The sequence below is a fragment of the Doryrhamphus excisus genome, chromosome 15 (assembly GCF_030265055.1).
Source record: "Doryrhamphus excisus isolate RoL2022-K1 chromosome 15, RoL_Dexc_1.0, whole genome shotgun sequence".
Taxonomy (NCBI): Eukaryota; Metazoa; Chordata; class Actinopteri; order Syngnathiformes; family Syngnathidae; genus Doryrhamphus; species Doryrhamphus excisus.
In genome coordinates, this window is record NC_080480.1 from 6,167,999 (window position 1) to 6,195,700 (window position 27,702).

At 45.3% G+C, this 27,702-nt stretch overlaps 2 protein-coding genes across 3 annotated transcripts; one reads left to right on the top strand and one right to left on the bottom strand.

Moving 5' to 3' along the window:
- Nucleotides 1-663: 663 nt before the first annotated feature.
- proza (protein Z, vitamin K-dependent plasma glycoprotein a) lies at nucleotides 664-4,584 on the bottom strand. Its single transcript, XM_058049807.1, has 9 exons — nucleotides 4,436-4,584; nucleotides 3,273-3,420; nucleotides 3,020-3,177; nucleotides 2,926-2,950; nucleotides 2,747-2,860; nucleotides 2,268-2,402; nucleotides 2,076-2,191; nucleotides 1,728-1,845; nucleotides 664-1,444 (listed from the first exon to the last, which is right to left on the bottom strand). Exons 2-9 carry the CDS (start codon nucleotides 3,352-3,354, stop codon nucleotides 906-908), a joined length of 1,287 nt encoding a protein of 428 aa, XP_057905790.1. The 5' UTR covers nucleotides 3,355-3,420; nucleotides 4,436-4,584; the 3' UTR covers nucleotides 664-905.
- gpr139 (G protein-coupled receptor 139) lies at nucleotides 2,744-27,702 on the top strand. Of its 2 annotated transcripts, XM_058049808.1 has the most exons (6): nucleotides 2,744-3,450; nucleotides 5,105-5,287; nucleotides 6,935-7,182; nucleotides 7,248-7,337; nucleotides 9,061-9,501; nucleotides 25,240-27,702. In XM_058049808.1, the coding sequence occupies exons 5-6, from the start codon at nucleotides 9,354-9,356 to the stop codon at nucleotides 26,214-26,216; spliced, it is 1,125 nt and encodes a 374-aa protein (XP_057905791.1). In that variant the 5' UTR covers nucleotides 2,744-3,450; nucleotides 5,105-5,287; nucleotides 6,935-7,182; nucleotides 7,248-7,337; nucleotides 9,061-9,353; the 3' UTR covers nucleotides 26,217-27,702. The 2 variants fall into 2 exon arrangements, with proteins under 2 accessions (XP_057905791.1, XP_057905792.1); XM_058049809.1 differs by lacking the exons at nucleotides 2,744-3,450; nucleotides 5,105-5,287; nucleotides 6,935-7,182; nucleotides 7,248-7,337 and having other exon boundaries at nucleotides 8,030-9,501.

Sequence of the window (27,702 nt, forward strand, 5' to 3'; positions counted from 1 at the left end):
GTCTCTTACGCTCCTTCTCGCCCCCACCCGTCCCCCTCCACGTGACACGGTCCCAAAGGGGGGCCGGCAGTGAGAAGACTGCTGAGTGGGAGAGTCTGTGGGAAAATGTTGGCAAACAACAACACAGAGGGCACCCTATTCAAATGCACAACACAATCAAACGCATCATGTAGGCTTCCAGCGTCGCCCACATTCTGTCAAAATATCTTTGCCTAATCCTTTTAACAGACAGATTAGCAAATGAACAAAAACAAATAAGATGACATAAAAACCCATCATCTCCTTGATTGAAGTACCAATATCTGACAAACGCAGGATTTGAGGCAAGCGGGGCGTGTAAACATGTTTTGGATGATTTTCATATCTAAAGACTGTGATTAAGAATGACCACTTTATTAGTGATATTTCATATGTAGGTTCTGTCCATGCAGTCATAAGCGTGGAAGCCCGTTTTCACCACTGAAAGGGGGGAAAAAGTCATATTTATCATTTATCAAGTCATAATTATGCAATAAAAGTCATAGTTCTGAGATGAAAAGTTGAAATTTTCTTGTTAATGCCTATTAATGATCAATAATTCAGTATTTGAATATTTCACACAGCAGAACGCGCCCAAGGTCTTGATGGAAAAAAATGAAATGTTTGTAATATGTTTACAAAAAATACAGGAGATGACACATAAGTTTATTTTGGTTATGGTGATTACACGTCAAACAAGAACAAGATGATTATTATGAATTCCAAGGTACATCCACATGCTGAATAATTCAGTGCACTTATGCTTTACTTTACTCGAGCGCCACCTTGTGGATGAGCAACCGCAGGCAGCTATGAAGTGAGCGATACAGTCGTACAGTAGTAAGAGGGTAGATGTGGGTATGATTGAAGTGCAGGACGTTTGTCCACTAGAGGGAGCGCATGAGCGACTGAAGCCAGCCCAGGTGGCGCGAGACTTTCTGAAAGACGTAGCCCTTGCTGCAGTCGGCGCCTGGCGGCTGGCTGACCACCCCGGTGAGGAAGAACACCTCCCTGTACAAGGTGAGCAGGGGGCTGCCGGAGCTCATGGTGCAGTCGGCGTTGGCGCGGGCGGTCGTGCAGCCCATCTTGTTGTTCATCACGTCGGGATGAGTCTCCAGACATTGAGCCAGACCGTTGTACGCCAGGTGGTTGAGGGTCAGCGGGCCCTGAAAGGAAGAAACTCCCTGCTGGGGGTCTTTCCAGCCTGTGACCACGGCGGGAAGCTCTCCGGTCATGAGGACGCTCTCTGCAAAGTCCTTCTCGGGGAGGCAGGCGGCAGTCACATCCTTCCTGAAGACAATGCGATCGCGGAGCTCCACCACCGCCAGGTCGTTCTCGGGGCGACCCGGCACGTAGTGTTTGTGCATGTGGGATATTTTCACGTAGAGGGTCTGCTCGCCGTCATCGTAGGTCATTTTGCGCTTGCCTGAGGAAAACGGGAAGATGACAAGATGGAGAACGGATTAAAGTATTGGGAAGCTGGGCGTTGCCACCACAGGAATTCACTAATATTGCCATAAAATGTTCATCCCATCATCTCCTTGATTGAAGTACCAATATCTGACAAACGCAGGATTTGAGGCAAGTGGGGCGTGTAAGCATGTTTTGGATGATTTTCATCCAAACGCGTGTTCTTCCACACCAAACTCATCCAAACATACCTTCAAGGTGTGTGATTTGTTATGTTTTGTGTTGTGTTCCTTTCTCACCAACAACCACTTGGAAGGAGCTGTACTTGATCGCACACTGAGCCGACGTCAAGACCAGGTTCTCTTTCAGAATGATGCCGCTACAGAATCCTTCAGACTCGGAGTTCTTGAGTATAGCCTGTGGGCGCCGCCGGTGGAGACAAACATCAGTACAAGTGCACATTTTCTCCACCTTTGACAAGGACATCTGGTTGCTGTGTTGTTTACAGATGTTTTCATCAGCTTTATGTAGCTCTGCATGCACTTTAAAATGTTGGTGTTGTACTTGTTTTCTTGTGAAGCTTGTCTTTTTGCATTGTGTTGCATTTGTCTCTGAGACGTGCTTGACACATTCGTTTGTGTTCCCACCTGCCAGGGACACTCTCCGGAGGCACAGGCGAGTCCTTGATAATTACTCCGCACGTTGCTGGACTTCCTTTCCTCCCAGCGACTCAGGCTGTTCACCTTCCCGCAGGGATAGCGTACTGACAAGGTGAGAGACAGCTGGATTGATAACTCTCCTCATACTTCATCATCATAATCATCATCGCTGTTCCATACCTGCAGGTTCGCACTTATTGCGGTCCGTGCGACTGAGTTTCCACCCGCGTGCACAGGAGCACTCGTAGGACGTGTAGCCCGGCTTACAGAACTGGGAGCATCCCTTGTTCTTCTCCAGGACGCACAGGGTCTGGTCTGCAGGGAGGAAACGGAGGAGGTGCATGTTGTCGCAGTTGGATAGGATAGGAAAGATGATGCAGAAATAATGCTCATCTTATTCATGTTTTCTGAATTTTTTGTTATTTAAAAAAAAATATATATATATTTTAAATTTATTATGCAATTAATTTATGCATTTAATATTTTTATTATTACATTGAATTTAAATTTGAAAAATATATAATTTTTTACATTGAATTATGCAAGCCTAACAGTAATAATAATAAAATAAATACATGCTTTATTTCTAATCCTAAATGATTTAGATGTATTCATTTGTATTTTTAATTCTTCTTTTTCTTTGATGATGCAGGCCTCACCGGTCTCACAGTGGACCCCCGAAAAGCCCGCCTTGCAGACGCAGTCGTAGCCTCCCACGCTGTCGGAGCACAAGGCCCCGTTCTTGCAGGGTCTGTCTGCACACTGATCTCCGTCTGAGCGGGCAGGAAGTGGAGATGAGCCTCACGTGATCAGTTGTCAAAGCGTCACATGGACTTACCGATGTAGACGGACCAGAAGATGTCCTGGAAGAGAAGGCGAGGATCGTAAGTGTCCAGACTGACCTTTCCCAACATGAACAACGTGGAGCTTACCGTGCGGTACGAGTCCTGGAAGTGCTTTCGGGCCTCCTCGTAGGTGCACACCCTCTCCATGCAGGCCTGCTCCAGGGTGGAGGACGGCTGGTTGGCGCCGTCGACGCTCCTCTTGTGACGAGAGATCAGCGAGCTGGCCTGCTGCTTGTCCAGGAAGACTGGTGGAGGAGTCACATGATGACAACCGTTACGGTGGAACGGAGCTCATCACATGTCTACGTCTCCTCGTGTTCCCGTCCCCATCCCTCCTCACCTGTTTCAGGTGGGCTCTGAACGGCGGCCACGGCCCCCGCCAACAGACACACCAGAGCGGCGACTGTGTGTGAGGGGTGCATGGTTGACACGCGGACAGCCAAGATGCCGCAACAGCAGGGATCAGGAGATGAAAGATGTCACGCAACCTGAACAGGAACATGAAGCACAAAGAGGAGGTTGGTGGTGTTAAATGAATGCAAGTCAATCAATTAGGAAATATCTCAGCTAGATTGTCATAGAAGACTACAAAGTGCATCCATACAATAATGGCTGATGCACTCATTATGTAATATGATCCACTATACTGCTCTACAAACAATTTTACTTTAGTGTGGCTCTACAGTATACATTGTTTTTTAGTCATGTACTGTACTGTATATGCTGATGGATCACAAATCCTCCAATATATGAATTTATACATTTAATATCAAGTACCATCTCTGCGTGGAGTTTGCATGTTCTCCCCGTGCATGCGTGGGTTTTCTCCGGTTACTCCGGTTTCCTCCCACATTCCAAAAACATGCTAGGTTAATTGGCGACTCCAAATTGTCCATAGGTATGAATGTGAGTGTGAATGGTTGTTTGTCTATATGTGCCCTGTGATTGGCTGGCCACCAGTCCAGAGTGTACCCCGCCTCTTGCCCGAAGACAGCTGGGATAGGCTCCAGCACCCCCGCGACCCTCGTGAGAAAAAGCGGTAGAAAATGAATGAATGAATATCAAGTACATTTAATCTATTTTAATTACTTAATTTGAATTCATTTGAGATGCATGTTTTTTTTTTAACAAATGCTGCACCAAATGGAAAAATACAATTACAATAAATTAAATAGTGCAGGTATTGTGTGGAAGTTCATTTGTATATTAGGTAAATATAAACACATACTGATACTATCATTTACAATATAACATATACGTGTTATGTGCGGCACTAAGACATCATACAACGTCACATAAAAGAGAATTTATCACATGATTTGTACCCTGACTGTACAGTTAACGTCCGTAATATCTACATGAACACAAAATAACAAGGGCAGCAGCTTTTAGCATTAGCTGATGCGTTGTTGCTGCACAACAAAGATGGAGGCGCATTCGTAAACAACAACAACACACTACGAACGAGGAAAGACAACTACGTCATCTCATGTCAGAGCTCACCTCTTCCAACGAAATAGGCCCGGATTTGTAAACTGTCGGTTCAAAAACACACACCGCCCACGAAGGCTGGGCCCGTCAATGTCCCAAGTAGTGTTGATGACCACATCCTGTGGTCCAACTTTCCACTGCGGTGTCATTTATGGTGTAATGACGGGTATTAGCCACTAGAGGGTGGTGTATGGCAACTTAAGCAGAAGAGGGCCAACGACTAATCATTAAAGTTCAACAGCTTCAAATTTTTGTTTCAAACCTATTTGATTTCACAAGCTACAATAATAATTAGTTACGTAAAAATGCAAGTATGCACATTAATGTGAAAAAACATTTGACATTAAAAAACAAACAAAACAATACCCATCCATTCATTACTTTCTATGCTGTTTATCTCCTCTGACCCCATACAGTCACACAAGAGTTCTCCAACACAAAGAAAAACACAAAGTGCATATTCTCTCACCCACTAGGAGCAGATCGCACACACAAACAGCAACGGGCGTGACTACAAATATATAGAAATGTATTTCCCTCTTAGGGATTCTGTAGCAGAAACATATCTGAGGTGTAGTTATTATTCGCCATCATGTAGCATATTTAATGTCAAGGTTTCCTTGCGAGCCATCACAGCGGGCTAATTTCACTGCTTGTTTGTTTGTTTGTTATGATATGCAGTACAACGGTGGTCTCGGACCAGCTGCTGCTTGCCGGGGCAGGATCTGGACTGCCCGACCCGACCCAGGGAGACTCTGAGACTGTGCATCTGGAGGTGCAAATGAATGTTTGCCTGCTAATTTCCCCAGCGAGAGCGGGTGCATGGCAGCATCCAGAGGCATATTTCATACGATGACCGTATGAGTGAGTCCTTCCCCGTCATCATTCGTCTTTCATGTTTTATTCACATCTCATATTGTCTCTGTTACACACACTCAGCTGCCTGCTCATTATTCTTATGTGGTGCTTCTGTAAATTACAGCGGAGGGGGGGAAAAAGAGGCAGTGACCTCCGTGACCCATTCTTCTTTAGCCGAGTTAATGTACTTTTTGGCACGCTAAACAAATTCCTCATCCATAATTGATGAATGACAAGCTATTACAGCACTCACACACTCGTTTCAACGACTCCCCTCGCACCTCAGCATCCATTTTTCATCACTTGTTTGCTTGTTATTTATTTAATGTGCTACGCCATAAAGTCAACACGCACGCCCGTGTGTTAACAACGAGACACGGGAACACACAAAGATGCGCACGGTGCTCTGAGGGCCTCTCACCGACCTCATCACATGCACATTCATCAGCACGGGATGCAAACAGGTCAAAGGGACAAACAATGCATAAGAAGCATCAGCTGCCCTACTTTGCTTTCAGAAGCAGCTTATTGTGCTTGCAAAAAAGTGTCCACACGCTCATGCCAGACCAACCTGGTGGCGCACAAACACACGCAACGCAATCACGCCTCCATCACACACCACAAGATAGGGCGTGATTGACTTGTTTTGTGGCAAGGGCCGACCGTAATGCTTCATCAAGTAGTAGCGGAGACAAGGGTGGGAGTGGAGGTGCTTGGCCCCCCTCTCCTAAGGGGATCCTTCACAGCTCCTCTAGAAGATTATCCATCCATCCATTTTCTATCCTCACTAGGGTCGCAGGCATGCTGGAGCCTCACTAGGACATTAATCTGCTAAAAACAAACAGAAATTAAACGGTAGCCGCTACTGATGAAACATCACATGACACTTTGAGCTTCTTCTACAGGTTAGCATAGCTCATCTGGCAGCGTCGTCTCACATCCTAATTGTTGTTCATGTTTCATAAAATTACATTGCGTTTAACATTCTGCTCATTTTTTCTTCTAAAGACCTTATATACTGATATACATTTCAACATTTTTAACAGCACGTCCATTCCAGCATATTTCCACAGCATTTCAGTCCAGCTTCAGCTCTTCAGCTTCCAAACTACCCTTACATTAATTTCAGGTAGTGGCTCAGGTAGTGCTTGGCTTTTTGAGAATTTCATGTAAAACATAATTCCAAACACATTTAAGCAACGTTGATCATGTCAGGACGCCTTGAAATCTTGTCATATGGAAAAAATATTTGTATTATTTGTATGTTTCAGTCTGAGTCCGACCTCCTGGAAGGCATTAATGATGCTAACCGAGGTTCCTCTGTTGTATTTAATTCGATACCGTACCTAATAGAGTTGTCAGGATGTGAGAATAAAGGCGTAAAAAGTCGTTATGCGAACAGTTGTCATGGGTTGAGGATAAAGTTGTAATATTCCAATAAAAAAAGTTCTACCTTTACAAGATTAAAGTCATAGTCAACTCATTACAATTTAATTGTCCTAATAGTGCAATTTTATTGTCAATATTTCTGCTATAGCCTCGTAATTCTCCCACATCAATGTCCATAAAACAGCTTGTAGTTTGTTATGAGCAGATCCTTTCATCGGGTTCTCTCAGGTTCTTTCTTATCCACCCTTTGTGTCTGGCACACAGGGTTCACGGGGGATGATGGAGGCACATTCTGCAAGTTCTCCAAATGGACCGTGCCTGGCCCAGAAGCACTTTAAGGCTTCTCTGAATCGTGGTTATGAAAGAATGACGATTAGGACGCACAAATCTCCAGCGAGGTCATTGCTCTACTTTTCCATTTCTGCTTTAAAACGTAGTGGGGGGAAGTTGGGAAGGTTCTCTCCTACACCATTAAAGGAAGACGTTCCATGACCTGGACCAGAACCTAGAAGGTTTGCTGAATCTCTATTTCATTATGTATAGTAACATGACATTGAGGATTTGCTATTGTTTGCAGGTATCCGTCTGTCCCGTGTGTGTTTAGAGACGGCATCGCCGCACCGCGAGCCAATCCAACTAAAACCCTCAAAATGACATCAGCCTACACGTGGGTACACCCTTCATCTTCTCACGGGACAATACAGCTGTCCCTCACGACATGAATGAATGAATGATTGCTGCTTCGTGCTTCACTGCAGCCTATTAGTCAAAACATATTTAAGCAAATACATATTTCTGCCCAAATGAAGCATTTTTAAATGAACTAGAATACAAACACAGTATAAGCATAATTATCATGCACCTCTAATAATAATCTAACTCAATAATAATAACGTAGGTTACTGTTGCAGCCATAGCCCACAGCAAGCGAAAACGAAATCCCAATGTCACGTCCTGTCCGCCACCGACTCTGCTCCCCTACAAGGTAAACTCTTAAATGTCTTATATTCTCTGATGATGTTTACTAAATGCTAACGACCAGTCCAGGGTTGTACCCCGTCTCTCACCCAAAGTCAGCTGGGATAGGCTCCAGCATATCCCTGTGACCTTAATGAGAATAGGTGGTATAGAAGATGGATGGATGTCTACTATATTGGTTAATATGAATGTAATGGGGGCGGCACGGCGGTCGAGTGGTTAGCGCGCAGACCTCACAGCTAGGAGACCAGGGTTCAATTCCACCCTTGGCCATCTCTGTGTGGAGTTTGCATGTTCTCCCTGTGCGTGCGTGGGTTTTCTCGGGGTACTCCGGTTTCCTCCCACATTCCAAAAACATGCTAGGTTAATTGGCGACTCCAAATTGTCCATAGGTATGAATGTGAGTGTGAACGGTTGTTTGTCTATATGTGCCCTGTGATTGGCTGGCGACCAGTCCAGGGTGTACCCTGCCTCTCGCCCAGCTGGGATAGACTCCAGCACCCCCGCGACCCTCGTGAGGAAAAGCGGTAGAAAATGAATGAATGAATGAATGTAATGGTGACTATAGGGGTGTTATTTCAAGCCTAGAGGGCTCTAATAATGTTTTAAAAATGTATTTAGAAGATCATTCTACGCCATAACTACAAAAGAAGGAATCCTACTTCCTACTACTCATTCACTTATTACGGTCAGGTTTAGAACCAATTAACCAGCATAAACGAGGGATTGCTGTAATAGGGAAATGACACTTTAGAGTAGTCTGTGTACAGCTTATACTATCCACTGGAATGAGTCATGGCACAGTAGAAATAATTGGAAATACAAACAAGTAGCAGGATAATTGTGCCTTGCCTACAGTCCAGCATCATGGTCTGGGGTACGGTCGGCTACACGAGTGCTGCCGACACGGTTCACACGAATTCTAACATATGGGAAAGACTTTTACAGCATGATAAGGAGCCCAAACGCACCTCAAGATGAGGGGGCAAGCGGGAACCTAGTGGAGCACCGGTGGGGCACCCTCACATTGTGTAACATCCACCAGTGACGTCAACATGGAAGAGTGGATGTGGTTTCCAGGAACAACCAGTGAGGCTCTGCTCAATTCCACGCCCAAGAGGATTAAGGCAGTGCCGGATAACAATGTTTGGACACTTACTCTATGTTGCCAGCTGTTTCCACAATCATGGCTTCCATTTTCCTACATCTACACTGCCCTACAAGCTGTACACGGACTCCTCTTAAGTTATATTCAAGTTTCTTGTCTCTAGTGTTGAAATAGTCCACAATCGCATGAACTCCTCTCATTGTCCGTCTCCCACCTGCCCCCCCGTTCCTTCGTCCCTCTCTCCCTCGCTCGCCCTTGCTCTCCAACTCTCGCTCCGCGCTCTCTCGCTCGCACACTCCTGCAGCATCCTCCCCATCTCACTCATCTCTCCTCCGCTCTCCTCCTTCCTCTTCCCTCATCCGCCGACACATCTCACCTCGCCCGCCGCCCTCCTCCTCCTCCCACGTCTCGCCTCGCTCTCCTCCATTCTTACCCCCCCCTCCCCTCCACGGCCCCCACCTTTCCTCACACTCACACGTGCCGATTGGCAGACAAGGACGGAGAAACGAGCGGCGGTCAGCAAGCACTCTGCTGGCGTGGTGGTAGCGGTGGTCCGGCTTCTTGACACCGAGCGCAGCTGAGGAAGAGGACGCAGCCATGGAGCACAGCCACATCTTCCCTGTGCCCCCCCCGAATGACAGCAGCTGGAGCGCCGGGCAGCATCCCTCAGAGGTGGCCCCCGGGTGCCCCCTTGGACCTCTGCCTGTCATCTACTACAGCGTCCTGCTGTGTCTGGGCCTGCCTGGTAAGAGACGCTTGCGTACGGGAGCGCTCGGGGATTGTTTCTCAAAGTTGTCGGCGCCTTTTGATGCGTTGTGCGGGATGTCAGGATGCTGTGTTGTGACCTTGTGGCCGTCACACACACACACACATGCGTGCATACTATGTAGACTTTCTCTGTCTGTCTGGCTTTGACTGCATCGTATTGCTGCTCTTCTCAGCCTGAATGCGTTCTCTTGCTGCACATGCAACGTTTGCACAAAAAGCAACACTTTGACCTCTGCGACAAGTGCGCCTTACGCGTCTCCACCTGATGGATGGATGACCCTTCCTGCTTGTGTCTTTACCAGTGACCGATTAGTCTGTTCCCAGTCAGACTCATTTACTGCCGCTGTCACACGGCCTGATCTATTGGAGGTGACCCCACACTACCTCACACCAAGCAAACTTGTGTGTGTGTGTGTGTGGAGGTCAGATGAAAGAGGAAGAATCTGTCGCCTAATCATAGAGCCCGATCACCACCTGCAGCATCACAGTCACATCCTAAAATAATTTCAGTATTTGCTCTGCTGCTGAGCTTTCTTTCGGATGTCATGCATACATGACACATTTCAGGTACTAAAGAGGTGGAATCCGTCAGTACGGATGTTTGTGCTGGACAAGTCCACACGCATCTCGACACACGGGTTACGATACGATTCAAAAACCGTCCATCCATTTTGTATAGCGCTTATCATTTTGCTGATGTGTTGAAAAACGGTGACTTGCGATGTGCGGATCGATACAGAAATATCGATATGTCCGATACTAGCTCTTCATACTCCAAAATCAAACCACAAATCAAAATATCAATACTTAACACTTCAGATAAACAGAGCCTGACATGATATGTGTATTGCAACTAGTTATTTCTTGCAGTAATTCTTAATAATTCATATTTATTTCGTTAACCAGTCCAGGCGTACCCCGTCTCTCACCCGAATCAGCTGGGATAGGCCCGATCATACCCAGCAACCCTAGTGAGGATAAACGGCATAGATGGATGGATTTATTTCATTAAATGTATCTAATTTAAAAATTATAGATTTATAATTATAATTAGTCAATGCTTAAATAAATTGTTCACTTTAATAAATGATTAATTACATTTTAGGTCATGATATTAATGCAATATATGAGATATACTCTGTGCATGTCTTTTCATTTGATGTTGTTATGTATTGTTTGACACAATACATAATAAATGGATGATTAGAGCCCTGTAGACATGAAATAACACCCCTATAGTCACATTTATACTGCTATTATTCATTGTTCACACCACATTGCACGCTGCAGAATTTTTGGCCATGGAGGAGCAACAGCCAATCAGGAGGGAACTATGATGTCTTCATGTGATTTGTGACTTTGTTCAGTAGAGTAGATGGCGTCTGTTTCGTGTTAAGTTCCTGTTATAAAAATGACATTTTCATTCCTAAAAGTGAAGTTGCTGTACAGGATTTTATTCCATCCTGTAAAAGTCAAGTCCCGGCGGCCACATCTTTCCTAATTATTCCTCCCTGAGATGGCGGGATGGCGAGTTGCCGCAGGAACAATCTCCTCTGCCGCCACCGTTTTATTAGATCCTGCGGTATCCTCCTCGTCGACGAATGATGGCGGCGGGCTGTTTGTTTAATCACTGTAACCTGAGAGCGTAATGGAATCTTACAACAGTTGTCTGAATTAATGGCCGGGTTGAGTGCGGCGGGCTGATACTTTGCGGCAGCGACTGGAACTTATTCAATCATGATGACGCTCGCACATGAATGTTTCATGAGCTCGCCATGTGCCAGCCATGCCGCCGTGACCCGCGGACCCACGCCTATTTAATGCTGCCGATTGATCGGGAGGGAAGCTGTTAGTTTAATTACCTGCCGATGTTTCATCGGTTAGCACGCAAAACCTGTGTTGTCGTGTCATGACCTTTGGAATGGGTGCGATGCTTTGGGGGGGGATGTCAAGTGGCGAGCAATAATAACTATGTGACAAAAAGAGATCAAGGCCATCCAGACTGGAGTTAGCCATCAGATGGGAGGAGAGAGATTAATAAGAGCAGAGGCAGTCAAGTTGCACCTCTCTGTGGTGGTGGTGGGGGGGCGGTGGGGGTGAACGACAGCTGAGCTGTGACAAATTGTCACCTTTTAATTAATGGCGTTCTTTCTCTCCTTTTCCTTCCTCTCTGTGCTTGCTACGACGTCGCAAGCAGCGGCACGGCAGCCATGTTGCCTGAATGGGATTACAGTAATCCCATTGCTGTATCACTCTCTCACGATATCGCGTTCTTTTCAAAAGATAACTAATAAATGTTGGCTGCTTGGTGGTTGACTATGGCCCATTATTAGTCCAAAAATATTGAAAGTTATAAATACGTAGTACTATTGTACTCTGTAGTATGAGACATGATGTTACATTACATTAAAAGTCACCAACAGTTTTTCAGCGTTCTAAACATGAACATATTCCATTTATTAGCATTGACCCATATATCTTTGTACATTATTGTGTATTCTCAAACCTGCAGTTGAGCCCATGCCGGAAAAAAAAAATCTAGTCTAGTGTGCTGCCAGCCTCACAGGAAGGAATTCATTACGCAAAATGAAAATACGATTCGTGTGAAATCATTACCACTCTCTGGTCTATTATAATTGGAGATATCGTTAAATCACACACAAAAATTCATTCTAATGACATCCAGTGTAGGAGTTGTATCAACAACTCTGCATTTGCAAAAGAAAATAGCACTCATTTTTAATTGTGATGAAAAAAAAAGTGTGAAAATATATTCATGAATAAATCATGCTGTTTTGTGGATGAGGACAGCATATTATTAGTCCAAAAATATGCATATTTAAGCAAATGTTAGGTATTTTCTGCCTCAGTAAAACATTGTCAAGCATAAGAATGGCTAAATGAAATAAACTACAAATATAAATCATTCAACAATGCTATGATGATATGTAGTACCATCTTTTTTTTAATTTTTACCAACAATATGATACGGATAACCAATACCACCACCTGGACGTAAAAAGGACTGGAATAGCTCAGGATTTGACCAAATGTATTGTTGAGTTAATCAAATATCATGACTACTAGCACATCACTAGTACCAGGAGAAGCGGAGTATAGAGGGGAGGTAGCTACCTGCCGTGGCCCAGCAAGGTGCACTGTTTTGGGATACACCCTCCGAGCCGCTGGTATGATGCCATGGATGTCTCTGGCAAACCTTTTGCACTTTTCAAAGGACTCGGTGCTGGTGCTTTTTTGTGTGTCCCATGACCCCCCCCCCCTCCCCATCTAGTATGAGCATTTGGTACAAGTAGCACGCAAAACGTCTTCCTCGGAAAGTGAGCTTGGGAATTTACAACAGGACATTAATGTCACATTAATGTCTATTCAGGCAAATGGCCTGGTTGTTTTTGTCATGTTAGCATCTGTCAGCCAATATGATATACGCTATATGATCTGTTCCCCTGCAGAGTTTATGTGTGCGCTCATTAAGTGCACATGTGAAACCTCCCACCCATACTTGTCCGCCCCCATCAGGTGAAAAAGGTCAGGGATGTCGAGCGCTAACAACCCCCCTGATCCTCGTCACGCAGTAGTAGAAGGGCGTCCAGCCACTTAATGACCAGCTCGCCCCTCATTGATTTTCGGTTTGGACTATCGATCCGCCAATCTTCAGCGGTGAGAGGCGGGCATCTTTGGTGGGGGCGATGGGGGGGGGGTGATGGAGAAAGATGTCAAGGTGTTGTTGATGCTCAAGACAGAAGGAATATTCGCAGAAATGGATAAAAGTTGCGGCTGTGTCCCGTGCGAGATGAGCCACACCTGATCAGCCACAGCACACACAGCAGGGCCAAGGAAGTGTGTGTGTGTGTGGTGTGTGGGGGGGGGCTTTGAAGCAATAAATCTGGGATGCTGTTGATGCACACAGTGTTTGAACAGCTGACAACAAAAGGCTGCCATGACAGCAGCAAACCCAGTTGGCCCAGCACCACTCTCTCTCTCTATGGCTGTGTGGCCAATACTTTAATATGTATCTCCAGTATACTGCCGCCGTACATCCCCAGGGTAAGAATTCTCTCAGTGTAGCATCGTATTTGTGTGTCAATACACAACACTCATGGAAGTATAGAAGTGAGCACCGCCTACACTGTTTGTCTCTTAGGGTTTAATGAAAGTGAGATCAACTGTAGTGTGTTATTAACAGGAGAGGTGAGGTTAAACACCAAGATCACTGCAGTGGCATCAATTCCCTCGCATCATCAACAAGACTCTTTGTCTTCAAGGGCTCTTTCACGGTGGCAAACGCGCGAACAACGCTCCCAAACCTCATAAAACACAAGCAACAGGAAAATGCTGCAATCACATAAATGCTGCAGGTGAGAGGAACGCTGCATGTTCACGCAACAAAATGGAAACTAACCAGGCTACCAGAGGGATTCACAGCTAAAGATGTCCTATTTGACAGTATTCTACATTTACAGCCAGAGATTAAGCTAGGGCTGTAATTAATAAAAATATTTAATTCATGAACACATAATTAATCACATTTAATCCCTGAGTTTTTCTCTATGATAAATAGGAAAAAATCTCTTTGCGGTAGATGATTCAATTCGCATCTAGATACACGGGTTATGATACGATTAGAAAATGATGTATTTTAAAAACAGAATCATTCCATACAGTATACAAACAGCAGAATACAACAGTTTGATACTTATAGGTTATCACAACCGAAGGTCGAGGGCTGATACTGGCACGCGGGGGCATGATACTGGACCTGATACCAGACAAACCATGTGATGATCTTATTATCACATACTATTTAATCATGAGCTTATTATCACGTACTATTTAATCAAAATACCATTTTGTTTCCAGAAAATTTTCAGTTTATTGTATTATATCTAAACAGTGTAAACACAATAATTGCAAAAATATTTCAACAATAATATTTTATCATATCAATTTTATCAATCATTTTATCTCATCAATGTCTGACAATTAAAGTTCCATTAATCAAGTTTGGGTTTTTTGGTGACTGAAGAAGCACTAGGAATATTTATAGTGTGTGTTCACGCTCGTGCGCTGTTCTCTGATTGGTTGTTTCACGGGCACGATACCAGAGCAGCGCGCTCTGAGTGGACAGCTACGGGGGCTGATATTGGACATGGTTAAACTCTATATTTTATCAGTATCACTGCCCTGGGCTTTGACACAGTATTATTTCGGCCTTTTCCCGTATCATTCATGGGCGGTTTCTAGGGTACAGGGCCAATTTAATATGTGATATGTGATATCATGGTGATACCATTCCTTATCACCATGTCCAGTATCAGCCCCCATAGCTGTCCACTCAGAGCGCGCTGCTCTGGTATCGTGCCCGTGAAACAACCAATCAGAGAACAGCACACGAGTGCTTAGTGCCTAGTGCTTCTCCAGTCACCAAAAAACCCAAACTTGATTAATGGAACTTTAATTGTCAGACATTGATAAGATAAGACTGTTGATAAAATATTATTGTTGAAATATTTTTGCAATTGTTGTGTTTACACTGTTTAGATATAATACATGTAATAAACTGAACATTTTCTGGAAACAAAATGGTCTTTTGATTAAATAGTACGTGATAATAAGCTCATGATTAAATAGTATGTGATAATAAGATCATCACATGGTTTGTCTGGTATCAGGCCCGGTATCATGCCCCCACTGATACTGACACTTGGGGGCATGATACCTGGCCTGATACCAGACAAACCATCTGATAACCTATAAATACAAGACAGCGGTTACATCTGCTGGTGTGGATATGAATCTTTCATTGTAAAATAAAGTAGCCAATCGTATAAAAGTGGCATGCTGACCCTATTTTCAGTTTTTCAGGACAAAAGCTTACGTTTAATTGTGTGAATGGATAAACCACAATGCACAAAAAATACATGTTTTAAAAACGTCCGTATTGGTGTTCACAGGGCCTTAGTTTGTCTACTTACAAGCGTTGACGCCAGCACTGCTGCCATGATGGTAGGCATCCATTCTCATCTTTTTAACGACAGATATCCCTCGAGCCTGGCTAATTAAAATGATTAAAATGAACAAATATTCCATGTAACAAATCTGCAGCAATAATGAGTGAAAGCCTCAGAGAAGATTCCTTCTGCTTTGCTTTGCGGTTGTGGTGTTAATTAACCACATCTCAGATCCCACATCCAGCTAATCATGCTCACAACTGACATGACATCACACCGCGCTTATTCCTCGATGAAAACATCACATATATGTGTACGTATGTGTGTTACTGTTTATGTGGAGGCTGGGATGGAGACCGAAAAGGCGCTTTGTGACACTTAAAGGAGACAAAAGGTGAAAAAAGAGCTTGTCATCAGGAACAAAGTGCATGTGACCTTTTAAGTGAGCTTTGATATTCACCCCCTCTGTGTGTGAGTGTGTGTGTGTGTGTGTGTGTGTGAGATTCTCATCTTGCCTCCGCACTCTTTGTAACCCCCGCTAACCTTCATCACACCCCTCATCCTCTGTCTATTTCCTCCTCCAGTCTTATTAGCCTCTGGGTAACCCATCAAAGCTCATCTTCCATTTCCTCCAAATGACATGAAAAAAAGCCTTAATTGGTTCTTTCTTTAGGGGGCGGGGGTGTCTATCTCCTGGGTGGCATCATGGATGTTCTGGCTTTCTTACAAGAGGCCCTTGAGGAAGGCGGATAGCTGCTCGGTGTGTGTGTTTTGCCAACAGGTTTGAAGGTGTTAATCTGCCCGCTGGTGTTTGCCAACGTGTCTCTTTCCTTGTGGAGGTAAGGGGGGTGCGTGGTGGGGGGGTGGATGAGTCAGCCGGGTTACACAGCCCGGGGATGCATGCTGCGTTTTCTCCTTTGTTGCTAAAAAGCATGTCAATGGTCCTGTGTGCCTCGTTATATCTGGAGAGCAGCAGGAGCGGCAGCACCGGCACAAAAAGCACTCCCGCACAAATAGACAGGAGGGGTGACCTATGCAAACACACACACACCCTCACACACACACACACACAACATCCCATTATCCGTCCCACAGGTCATTCTAATGGCCTCTCAGCTGGAGCCAAGCCCTCTTATTACCTGCTGGCCACAGGTGCAGATGGGGAGGTGTTGCAGGTGTGTGTCAAAGTACACCCCCACATCGACGTCCCCATGTCCCAGCAAAGGAACCCACAGTTGAACCTCCAATGTTGAACTTATGATTTATTTTCACTCACTCACTCACTCATTTATAGACACTCATTCTTGCCCTGATTGACTCACTCACTCAAACATTTGTACACACACTTGTTAGTATGCACTTCATCATTGATCACTGATTGACACCCCCTCATTTCTATACACTCAAACTCACTCACTCATTTTCTGTGTAAAACTTTCATATAAGGTCTTCTTTTCACATTTTCACATTTACATAGCACAACTAGAGTTGCACAACTCTCACAGATAACCCATGGAACACTCCTCAGAGGAGAATGAGCACAGTTAGAACCACTCTGAGCCAATCTCTCTTACACAAACGTAACTTTCACTGTGTAAAGGGACGTATATTAACACACAATCACATAGCACAATCAGAGTTGGTTAACATAGCAGAAAAGACACAATAGATACATTGTGCTCACGCACACAAGCTGAACTTTCCCGTCTACACAAACTTAACTTTCACTTCCCAGGCGGTGCGGTGACTGCTATACAAACTCCAGGAAGACTCTTAAGACAGATAACCCGTGCAAAAGTATGCAGAGGAGAATGAGCGCAGTTAGAACCACTTTGAGCCAATGTCTCTTACACAAATGTAACTTTCACTGTGTAGAGAGACGTGGCAACTGCTCTATATGATATATTAAGACACACTCACATAGCACAATCAGAGTTGGGGAACATAGCTTAAAAGACACAATAGATACATTGTGCTCACTCACACAAGCTGAACTCCCGTCTACACAAACTTAACTTTCACTTCCCAGGGGGTGCGGTGACTGCTTTACAGATTCCAGGAAGACTCTTAGGACAGATGACACAAAAGTACTCAGAGGAGATTGAGCACAGTTTCAACCACTTTGAGCCAGTCTCTCTTACACAAATGTAACTTTCACTGTGTAGCGTGACGCTGCAACTGCTCTATACGGTATATTAACACATAATTACATAGTACAGTCAGAGTTGGGGAACATAGTGGAAAAGACACATTGTGCTCACTCACACAAGCTGAACTTTCCCGTCTACACAAACGTAACTTTCACTTCCCAGGGGGTGCGGTGACTGCTATGCAGACTCCAGGAAGACTCTTAAGACAGATAACCCATGGAAAAGTACTCAGAGGAGAATGAGCGCAGTTGGAACCACTTTGAGCCAGTCTCTCTTACACAAACGTAACATTCACTTTGTAGAGGGACACAGCAACTGCTCTATACAGTAAATGAACACACAGTCACATAGCACAATCAGAGTTGGGGAACATAGCAGAAAAGACACAATAGATACATTGTGCTCACTCACACAAGCTGAACAAACTTTCACTTCCCATGGGGTGCGTTGACTGCTATATAGACTCCAGGAAGACTCTTAAGACTTAAACATTTAATTACATTCACTCAGTCATTCATTTATATGCACTCACTCACTAAAATGATGGTCAGCCGCAGTATTGGTGTAGAAAATACTAGATAGATGCTTGTGTTAACTTTAAAACAGTTGAATGTAAAGACAATATTGTACGTCACCATCCAATTTCCTACCACATTCCCATGCAGGCAGCCTGCACGTGCTGCTTCTGCTTTTGTATGCATTTTCTCCGCACGCCCTCCCCCAGACGATCCCCGTACTTGGCACGTGTTCATGCCTGCAAAATGGCAGGCGCCTTCACCTGCCTCCCCCGTGACCGCAAAGGCGACGGAGAGTGCCAAGAGTTGATTGGAATGAATGGGGAACCCCGGCGTAAGCTAACACAGGGCTAAATGGAAATGTCAAGCTCACCGTGAATCCCTTTTGTTTGTCTCCGGAAGCGCCACTGGGGAGCCCGTGCAGAATAATATACCTCGGCCAGCCACAGCCAACAATTCACTGCTTCCATTCCACTCCGGCTCTTCCCTGCCCCCCCGAAAGTGCAGTAATTGGCAGGCGAGGTAGAGAAAGGGAGGTGGCGGATTAAAGGTCAGCTCTACTGTGCAAGATTTGTAAGAGTGCTCATCTTTGTGCACAATTAGAAAGATTCCTTCGTCACGGTGCGGCGATGAGACATGCAGAATGAAACGCGCCGGCAGTAGATCACTGCAGGGCGGGTTCTTCCTAAGTTGAGATGAAATTTTAAGTGAACCTGATGAAGAACACACAAATTGCCTGTTGATGAAACCTAACGAGTCAATAGCACAATCAATGAGCGTTCCACCTGAAGCCCTGTGAATACCGTGGTGTCTTTGCTCACTTATTATACCTTGATGCCTCTTTTTTGCCATACAGTAATTACTGCTGCTTTCCATCTATAATGAATAAGCTCATCCCTCGCTATCTGCGCGCTTGATCCTACATGTGTGTCGCCATGGTTTTAGCTGCACATCCTCCAGCCTGGCAAGGACACCGTCATCCATTAAGCGAGAGCTGCATTGGCCATTTGTAATTAGCTGATAGTGGCTGCGAAGTGTGATGTAGCAGTCTTGAAGATGGTGCTTTTAATCAAATTCCGGTTCTATTACCAAACAGGGGCGGGACACACACACACACACGCACATCGGCTAAGTGCATTTAGTGCTGCTGGAATGCAAATCAATGTCCAATGCGTCTTCATCTGGAAGAGATTGGCGCCATGCTGCACCAGCAAATAAATGACCATGCAGGAAGTTATACATTATATTTATGGAATCAGAAGATGAAGGGAATTTTTTTTATTGATGCCTTGAAAGTGACACAGCACACACACGATTTTGATGTTTCGTTAACTTAACAAGATTAGCCTGTCATGATATAATCCAGTAGTCCTTCCTTTATCGTGGTTAATGGGCTCCAGACCTAGCTGTGAGAAGTGATTCTTATTAATAAATGGAACATTTTGGTAGTTAAAACATAGAAAAACTGTTCATCTTCTGTTATCAAAACTGTTATAATCTTCTAGATGCAGTTTATATCATAATTAGAGCCCTCTAGACATGAAATAACACCCCTATAGTCACCTTTACACTCCCATTGCCCATTTTAGTAGACATAAGAGAAAATAAAACATTTAAGACATAGAACACCTGTTTACCTTCTAAATCCGTGTTTAACATTAGAGCCCTTTAGACATTAAATAACACCCCTATAGTCATCTTTACGCTTCTATTGCCCAATGCGCAATGCTGCGTTTAAATCTGGTGATGTGATGGCACTCAGATCGGCAAGGGCAAATCTGAACCGTGCCATCAGAGTGGCAAAGCGTGCCCACAGCCGGAAGATCCAAAGCTTCTTCCAGGACCCCGGCAACACCAGACAACTGTGGCAGGGCATCCAGACTGTCACTGACTACAAAGCCAGACCTGCACCCTGCCAGAATGACATCAGCTTCCTCAATGAGCTAAATGACTTCTTCGGAAGGTTTGAGGCTCTGAACAATAACCCTGCGAGGAAGGCTACCCCCCACCCCGATGAACAGGCAGTCAAGTTTGATACTGCTGCTGTGTGGAGAGTCCTGAGGAAGGTCAACGTGCGGAAAGCTGCAGGCCCAGACGCCATTCCAGGACGGGTGATCAAGGAATGTGCAGACCAGCTGGCCCACGTGCTCACAGACATCTTCAACACCTCACTGGCCCAAGCTGTAGCCCCCCCGTGTTTCAAGTCCGCCACAATAATTCCAGTGCCCAAGAAACCATCTATTACATGTCTGAACGACTTTCGGCCCGTTGCACTCACATCAACCATTATGAAATGTTTCGAGAGGGTGGTTATGGACCATATCACCTCCATACTCCCCCCATCACTCGACCCTTTCCAATTCGCGTACCAGCCAAACCGCTCCACTGAAGACGCCATCTCCACTGCTCTCCACCTGAGCCTGGAGCACCTGGAGAAGAAAAACACCCATGTACGGATGCTGTTCCTAGACTTCAGCTCAGCATTCAACGCGATCATCCCCCAGGACCTGGTACGCAAGTTGGAGCCACTGGGCCTCAAGACCTCCCTGTGCAACTGGCTGCTTGACTTCCTCACAGATAGAACCCAGTATGTCAGAGTGGGCAACAACACATCCAGTGTCATCTCCCTGAACACCGGCTCACCCCAGGGATGTGTTCTGAGAACCCTGTTGTTTACCCTGACCCATGACTGTCGCCCCAAGTACAGCAGCAACCATATCCTGAAGTACGCGGAAGACACAACAGTTGTGGGCCTCATTCAGGACAACAACAAACTGGCTTACAGGGAGGAAGTGTGACACCTTGTGGATTGGTGCAAGGCGAACAACCTGATCCTGAATGTTGACAAAACAAAGGAGATCATCGTCGACTTCAGGAGATCCAGACCCAGCCACACTCCACTCAGCATCAACGACACAGCCGTAGATGTTGTGAACACAACCAAGTACTTGGGGGTGCATATCACGGACAACCTCGGCTGGTCACTCCACACCTCCGCTCTGGCGAAGAAGGTACAGCAGCGACTGCACTTCCTGCGGCGGATGAGAAGAGCCTCCCTCTCCCCTCCTATCCTTACCACCTTCTACAGAGGGACCATCGAGAGCCTGCTGACCAACTGCATCTCCGTCTGGTCTGGGAGCTGCAAGGCCTCGGACTGGACGTTACTGCAGAGAGTGGTGAGGACAGCGGAGAAGATCATCGGGACCCAGCTCCCCCCCATTAAGGACATAGCAAACAGCCGGTGTGTATCTAGAGCCCATCGGATCTGCTCTGACCCCACACACCCCCAGCATGGACTGTTCTCTCGCCTGGCATCGGGGAGAAGGCTCTGCAGCATCCGCTGTAGGATGACCAGGTTCAGAGACAGCTACTTCCCTCTGGCCATCAGACTGCTGAATGCCAAATAAGCCCCTCTACATTTACTTACATTATTATTATTTTTTTTAATTATTTGGGCAATTTACTGTTCACGCTGCACTTTACATTATGTTGTTCATATTTGGTGTCTATTATATCTATTTATTCTCCACATTATTATTATTATTATTATTTATTATTACTTATCTTCTTTTGTGTCTGTTATTATATGGGAGCCAGGCAACGACATTTCGTTGGCAATTTCACTACTGTGTTTTTGTGCAATGACAATAAAGGGAGTCTATCTATCTATATAGTGGACATAATAAAAGAAAATACAACATTTAAAACATACAAAACCTATTTACCACCTTCTAAATAAATTTTCAACATTATTAGAGACCTCTAGACATGAAATAACACCCCTACAGTCACCTTTACACTGCTATTACCCAATATTGTAGGCATAATAAGAGAAAATACGACATAGAAAACTTGTTTACCACCATCGAAATATATTTTTAACATTAGAGCTCTCTATATGTGAAATTACAACCCTGTAGTCACTTTTACATGCCTATTACTGAATATAGTAGGCATAAATAAGACTCATGTGTTTTTCTATAAATGTGTTCTGGTGCTCGGGGAGCTGAGTGGAGGGCGGGCATGAAGTGATGTTAGGGGTTTGTTCAGAGTTGAGTTTTAGCTTGGCGTGGGTAACGGTAACCTGTGTTTTTATTTGGGATTATTGTGCCCAGGGATCAGGTCTGGTCTTGTTACTGTAACATTGCTGACAACTGTGTAGAATACTACATATCATCACAGCATCTACATGCATCTTCTCAATGCCTTAGATTCCTATTTTACTTATGTCTTCTATTTTACAAAAAAAAAAACATTGCCACAAATAACAGGCTGCATTCAAGCACGAAACGGTATGATCTATTAATTCAGATCATTTTGAAAAACTGAGGAAGTTTATTGTACACTGCAACAGAAAACAGATGGCTGACGTTTTGGTGGTTGTTTTATTAACCTTCCTTATTATTAATACATTTTATGAAAGTAATAACATCCTAAAAAAATTTATGAGTGAACATCTTTCTTTTTCATTGTAAGGAAAATTCAATGAGCCAAAACAGAAAGCCGTTGAAGTTAATGTTGCTGTAACTTTCAACAGTGGCGTTCATGAGATATAGAAATATATATTTAAACATGTATAAATATATTTATTTTCCCCCCAGAGGAATGAATGGCACTGACAGTTAGGATGTCAAAATGATGTGAACGCGAAGCAAGGCCAGGGGATCAAAAACAAACAAGGTAATAATTTGCAGCAAAGGTGGATGCTGCTGCTCCTGTCTGCCGCACATAAAGTCACTGCAGTGATAAATCTTTTCTTCCAGCGTATGTTGATGAGATTGGGAGGGAAAAAAGGGAAGGTTGCGCACAGAGAGATGGGATGTCCTTGTGGCTGCTTTGATGTAGCAGCTCAATAGCAAGCGGCACGGAGTATGTAGAGCAGTGCTGATCGTCAAGCTGAGGATGCACGTTATTCTCCTCTTCTTGCTTAATCTAGGACTTTTCTTCCATTAAAGCCAACCATTTTGCCCAAAGGCAGAAGCAGATGCTCCTGGTATGACGCAGCAGGTGGACATGATGGGGGCGTGGGGACGGGCTGTAAACATTGCATCCAAATCTGGCAGGAACATCTCATCCCACTCATTTATTCACTGGCTGACTCATGTCATTCATGACAACTCATGTTTGCGTATACTCTTTCATGACTCGGGAGCCTAATTCAGGAAGAAGAAGGAAGCAGAAACACAGTTCTTCATCATTCTGTATGTGTTTAAACCACACACATTATAAAAATGATCAAATGGTTCCCAATCACAATTCCCAATGGAAATCCCGAACGTGATAAGTGAAGACCTGTAAGATATTTTTTTTACATTAGTAAAGTCCTCTAGACATGAAATAACACCCCTATATTCACTTTTATACCCAATGTAGTAGACATAAGAAGCGAAAATAAGACATGTTGAACACAGAAAACATGTTTATTACCTTCTAAATATGTTTTAACATTATTTTTTGTCCACCCTCGGGCATCTCTGTGTGGAGTTTGCATGTTCTCCCCGTGCATGCGTGGGTTTTCTCCGGGTACTCCGGTTTCCTCCCACATTCCAAAAACATGCTAGGTTAATTGGCGACTCCAAATTGTCCATAGGTATGAATGTGAGTGTGAATGGTTGTTTGCCTGGCGACCAGTCCAGGGTGTACCCCGCCTTACGCCCGAAGACAGCTGTGATAGGCTCCAGCACCCCCCGCGACCCTCGTGAGGAAAAGCGGTAGAAAATGAATGAATGAATGAATTATTTTTTGTGTCCTGATTCTAAAAGAATCATTATCCATCCTTCGCACAAGGGACTCACTGACTTAGTGACTCATTCACTCATATACATGCCCTTACTGACTCACTCGCTCATTCACTTGCATGCATTCCCTTACTGACTCGTTTACTCATATACGCGCCCGTACTGACTCACTCACTCATTCACTTGCATGCATTCCCCTACTGACTCATTTACTCATGTACACTTTCTTACTGACTCAGTCACTCATATACATTCCCTTACTGACTCATTTACTCATATACGCTCCCTTACTGACTCACTCACTCATTCACATGCATGCACTCCCTTACTGACTCATTTACTCATATATGCTCCCTTACTGACTCACTCACTCATTCACTTGCATGCATTTCCTTACTGACTCATTTACACATGTATACTTTCTTACTGACTCACTGACTAATTCACTGATATACATTCCCTTACTGACTCATTTACTCACTCACTCACTTGCATGCATTGCCTTACTGACTCATTTACTGGTGTACTCTTTCTTACTGACTCATCCACTCATACATTCCCTTACTGACTCATTCACTCATTCACTTGCATGCATTCCCTTACTGACTCATTTACTCATGTACACTTTCTTACTGACTCACTGACTCATCCACTTATATACATACCCTTACTGACTTATTCACTCATATACGCTCCCTTACTGACTCACTCACTCATTCACTTGCATGCATTCCCTTACTGACACATTTACTCATGTACACTTTCTTACTGACTCAGTCACTCATATACATTCCCTTACTGACTCATTTACTCATATACGCTCCCTTACTAACTCACTCACTCATTCACTTGCATGCATTCCCTTACTGACTCATTTACTCATGTACACTTTCTTACTGACTCACTGACTCATCCACTCATATATATTCCCTTACTGACTCACTCACTCATTCACTTGCATGCATTCCCTTACTGACTCATTTACTGATGTACACTTTCTTACTGACTCATTCACTTACTGATTCCGTCAGTCATATATACTCTCTTACTGACTCACTGTCTGACTGATTCACTCCCTGACTGTCTGACTCAGACGAAAGCAGCAGATTGTGTTTTACATGCAGTGTGTTGAATGTGTCCGTGGGTGCGTGATGTCAGTTCTGCCAAGAGTCACACGGCTAGTGAGTGCTGTTCCTCTTTTATGACCCGTCTACTAACCCAAATGTTCTTTCTTTCTTTCCTTCCCCCTCACTCCTTTCCTAATCACACCCACTTCGCCTGGAACTTCACTACTAACTTGTCATCGTCATCACAACCCCCCCATGCTGCCCTCCCCTCCCCAGCCAACATCCTGACGGTGGTCATCCTGTCCCAGCTGGTGCTGCGTCGTCAGAAGTCGTCCTACAACTATCTCCTGGCGCTGGCGGCCGCCGACATCTTGGTCCTGCTCCTCATCGTGTTTGTTGACTTCATACTGGAGGACTTCATTTTGGCCACGCCCCTGCCTCCATCCATCAACAGTGCAGTGCAGGTGTTGGAGTTCTGCTCCATCCACACCTCCATCTGGATCACCGTGCCTCTCACCGTCGACCGCTACATCGCCGTGTGCCACCCGCTGCGCTACCACACCGTCTCCTACCCGGCCCGCACTCGCAGGGTGATAGTCGGCGTCTACATCGGGTGCCTGCTCTCCGCGGCGCCGTACTACTGGTGGCCTGAACTGTGGCACAGCTTGCCCGTCATGGCGAGCGGCGGCGTGAGTGAGAGCGGCAGAACGCCGGCCCAGCACGTGCTAGTGTGGGCCCACTGCGCCACCATCTACCTCCTCCCCTGCACCGTCTTCTTCTCCCTCAACGCCGTCATCGTGCGCAAGCTACGCCGCCGCCGCAGCTGCTTCCGCATGCGCGGCTACTCCACCGGCAAGACCACCGCCATCCTCCTCGCCATCACCTCCATTTTCGCCGTGTTGTGGGCGCCTCGCACCCTCATGATCCTCTACCACTTCTACTCCTCGCCTCCGGCGTCGCCGGGCGCCGGCCGCCTGCTGCACATGCTGACAGACCTGGCCAACATGCTAGCTCTGCTCAACACCGGCGTCAACTTCTTCCTCTACTGTTTCATCAGCAAGCGCTTCAGGGGCATGGCGGCCAACGTGCTGCAAGCGCTGGTCCACTGCCGGAAACAACCGCAGCCGTTCTACGCCAGCCACAACTTCTCCATCACGAGCAGCCCCTGGATCTCACCCGCCAACTCCCACTGCATCAAGATGCTGGTCTACCAGTACGACAAAAACGGGAAGCCCATCTGTATTTCCTCTTAAGGGCTCCACCACCTGTAGCGCCTCCCCTTCCGAATGTTGAATCGTTGGGGGACACGTTGTGTCGCCCCGGCAACCAGCTTTGCCTGCATGGGACTGTTTGAGGCTTGAAAAAGGCCGACAGCGGCGGCACTTAGGCTAGCTTTGAGCCCAAACAAAGCAGCACGAAAAAGATAACCGAACCAGCATCACATGCAAAAAAAAAAAAATTCCAATATGTAATGAGGAGGGGCGGCACGGCGATCGAGTGGTTAGCGCGCAGACCTCACAGCTAGGAGACCAGGGTTCAATTCCACCCTTGGCCATCTCTGTGTGGAGTTTGCATGTTCTCCCCGTGCATGCGTGGGTTTTCTCCGGGTACTCCGGTTTCCTCCCACATTCCAAAAACATGCTAGGTTAATTGGGGACTCCAAATTGTCCATAGGTATGAATGTGAGTGTGAATGGTTGTTTGTCTATATGTGCCCTGTGATTGGTTGGCGACCAGTCCAGGGTGTACCCCGCCTCTCGCCCGAAGACAGCTGGGATAGGCTCCAGCACCCCCGCGACCCTCGTGAGGAAAAAGCGGTAGAAAATGAATGAATGAATGAATGTAATGAGGAAGTTTATGGGATGCCAGCTGTACCAAGTCTGACGGGGAGAGTGGAGCGATGGTGACACAAGTTCAGTGGTGAAATGACACGGCAGTAACTCCAACATCTGCTACTTTTGTGTGTGCAGGAGCTCATTTTCACAAGGCACTGAACTCCATCCGCGCGTCGTCCCCTGATGACGACGTGTCCCGCCGTTATCCTGTCCTGACTCCTCATCTAAAACGCTTCATTTCCACACGCCGTCTGGTGCTCCAAGCGTGCCGTGAGATGAGTAGACACTCTGTGTGTTGTTGCTCAAATATGTACTCGTGTTAGACTGTTAAGCGTAGCGTCACGCGACAATGTTACACAGTGGCTATGCGTTAGTCATCGTTTCTCCAGTATTAGGAAGAGGAAATTTCTGCTGTAAGTAGATAGTCCTCTGTCAACTAATAATGGCCCTAGATGATTTACTGGTAGCCGTTACCTGCTAACCCTTTATCAGCAGCAGAAAAAGGGCAAAAAACTTGTTTTCCACCAAGTACCGTGGTGATCTGAATAGACAAATTTTCGTACATACGGTGTAAGTATTTTTCCGTCTGTCTTATCTTAAGGGTCTAAAGGTTTATACATGCATACCGTTGTATATAGGATATATTTCTATATATTTATGCGTACTCTTTGCTGTAAGGCTGCCTTCACATTTCGCTTCTCGGTTAAAAGAAGATGCTTCGCTCAGCGTTCAGACAGGTACTTTCATCATGTGACCAAAGGCTGCAGACTTAACATAGCAGACAAAAAGTGGCTATACGTGACTATACCTGGCATCAGTCAAGAAATGCATGATAAAGAGGAATATAAACATATACAGTCATCCCTTCATATACTGTATCGCGCCCCCATTCTAATGCAGTTTTT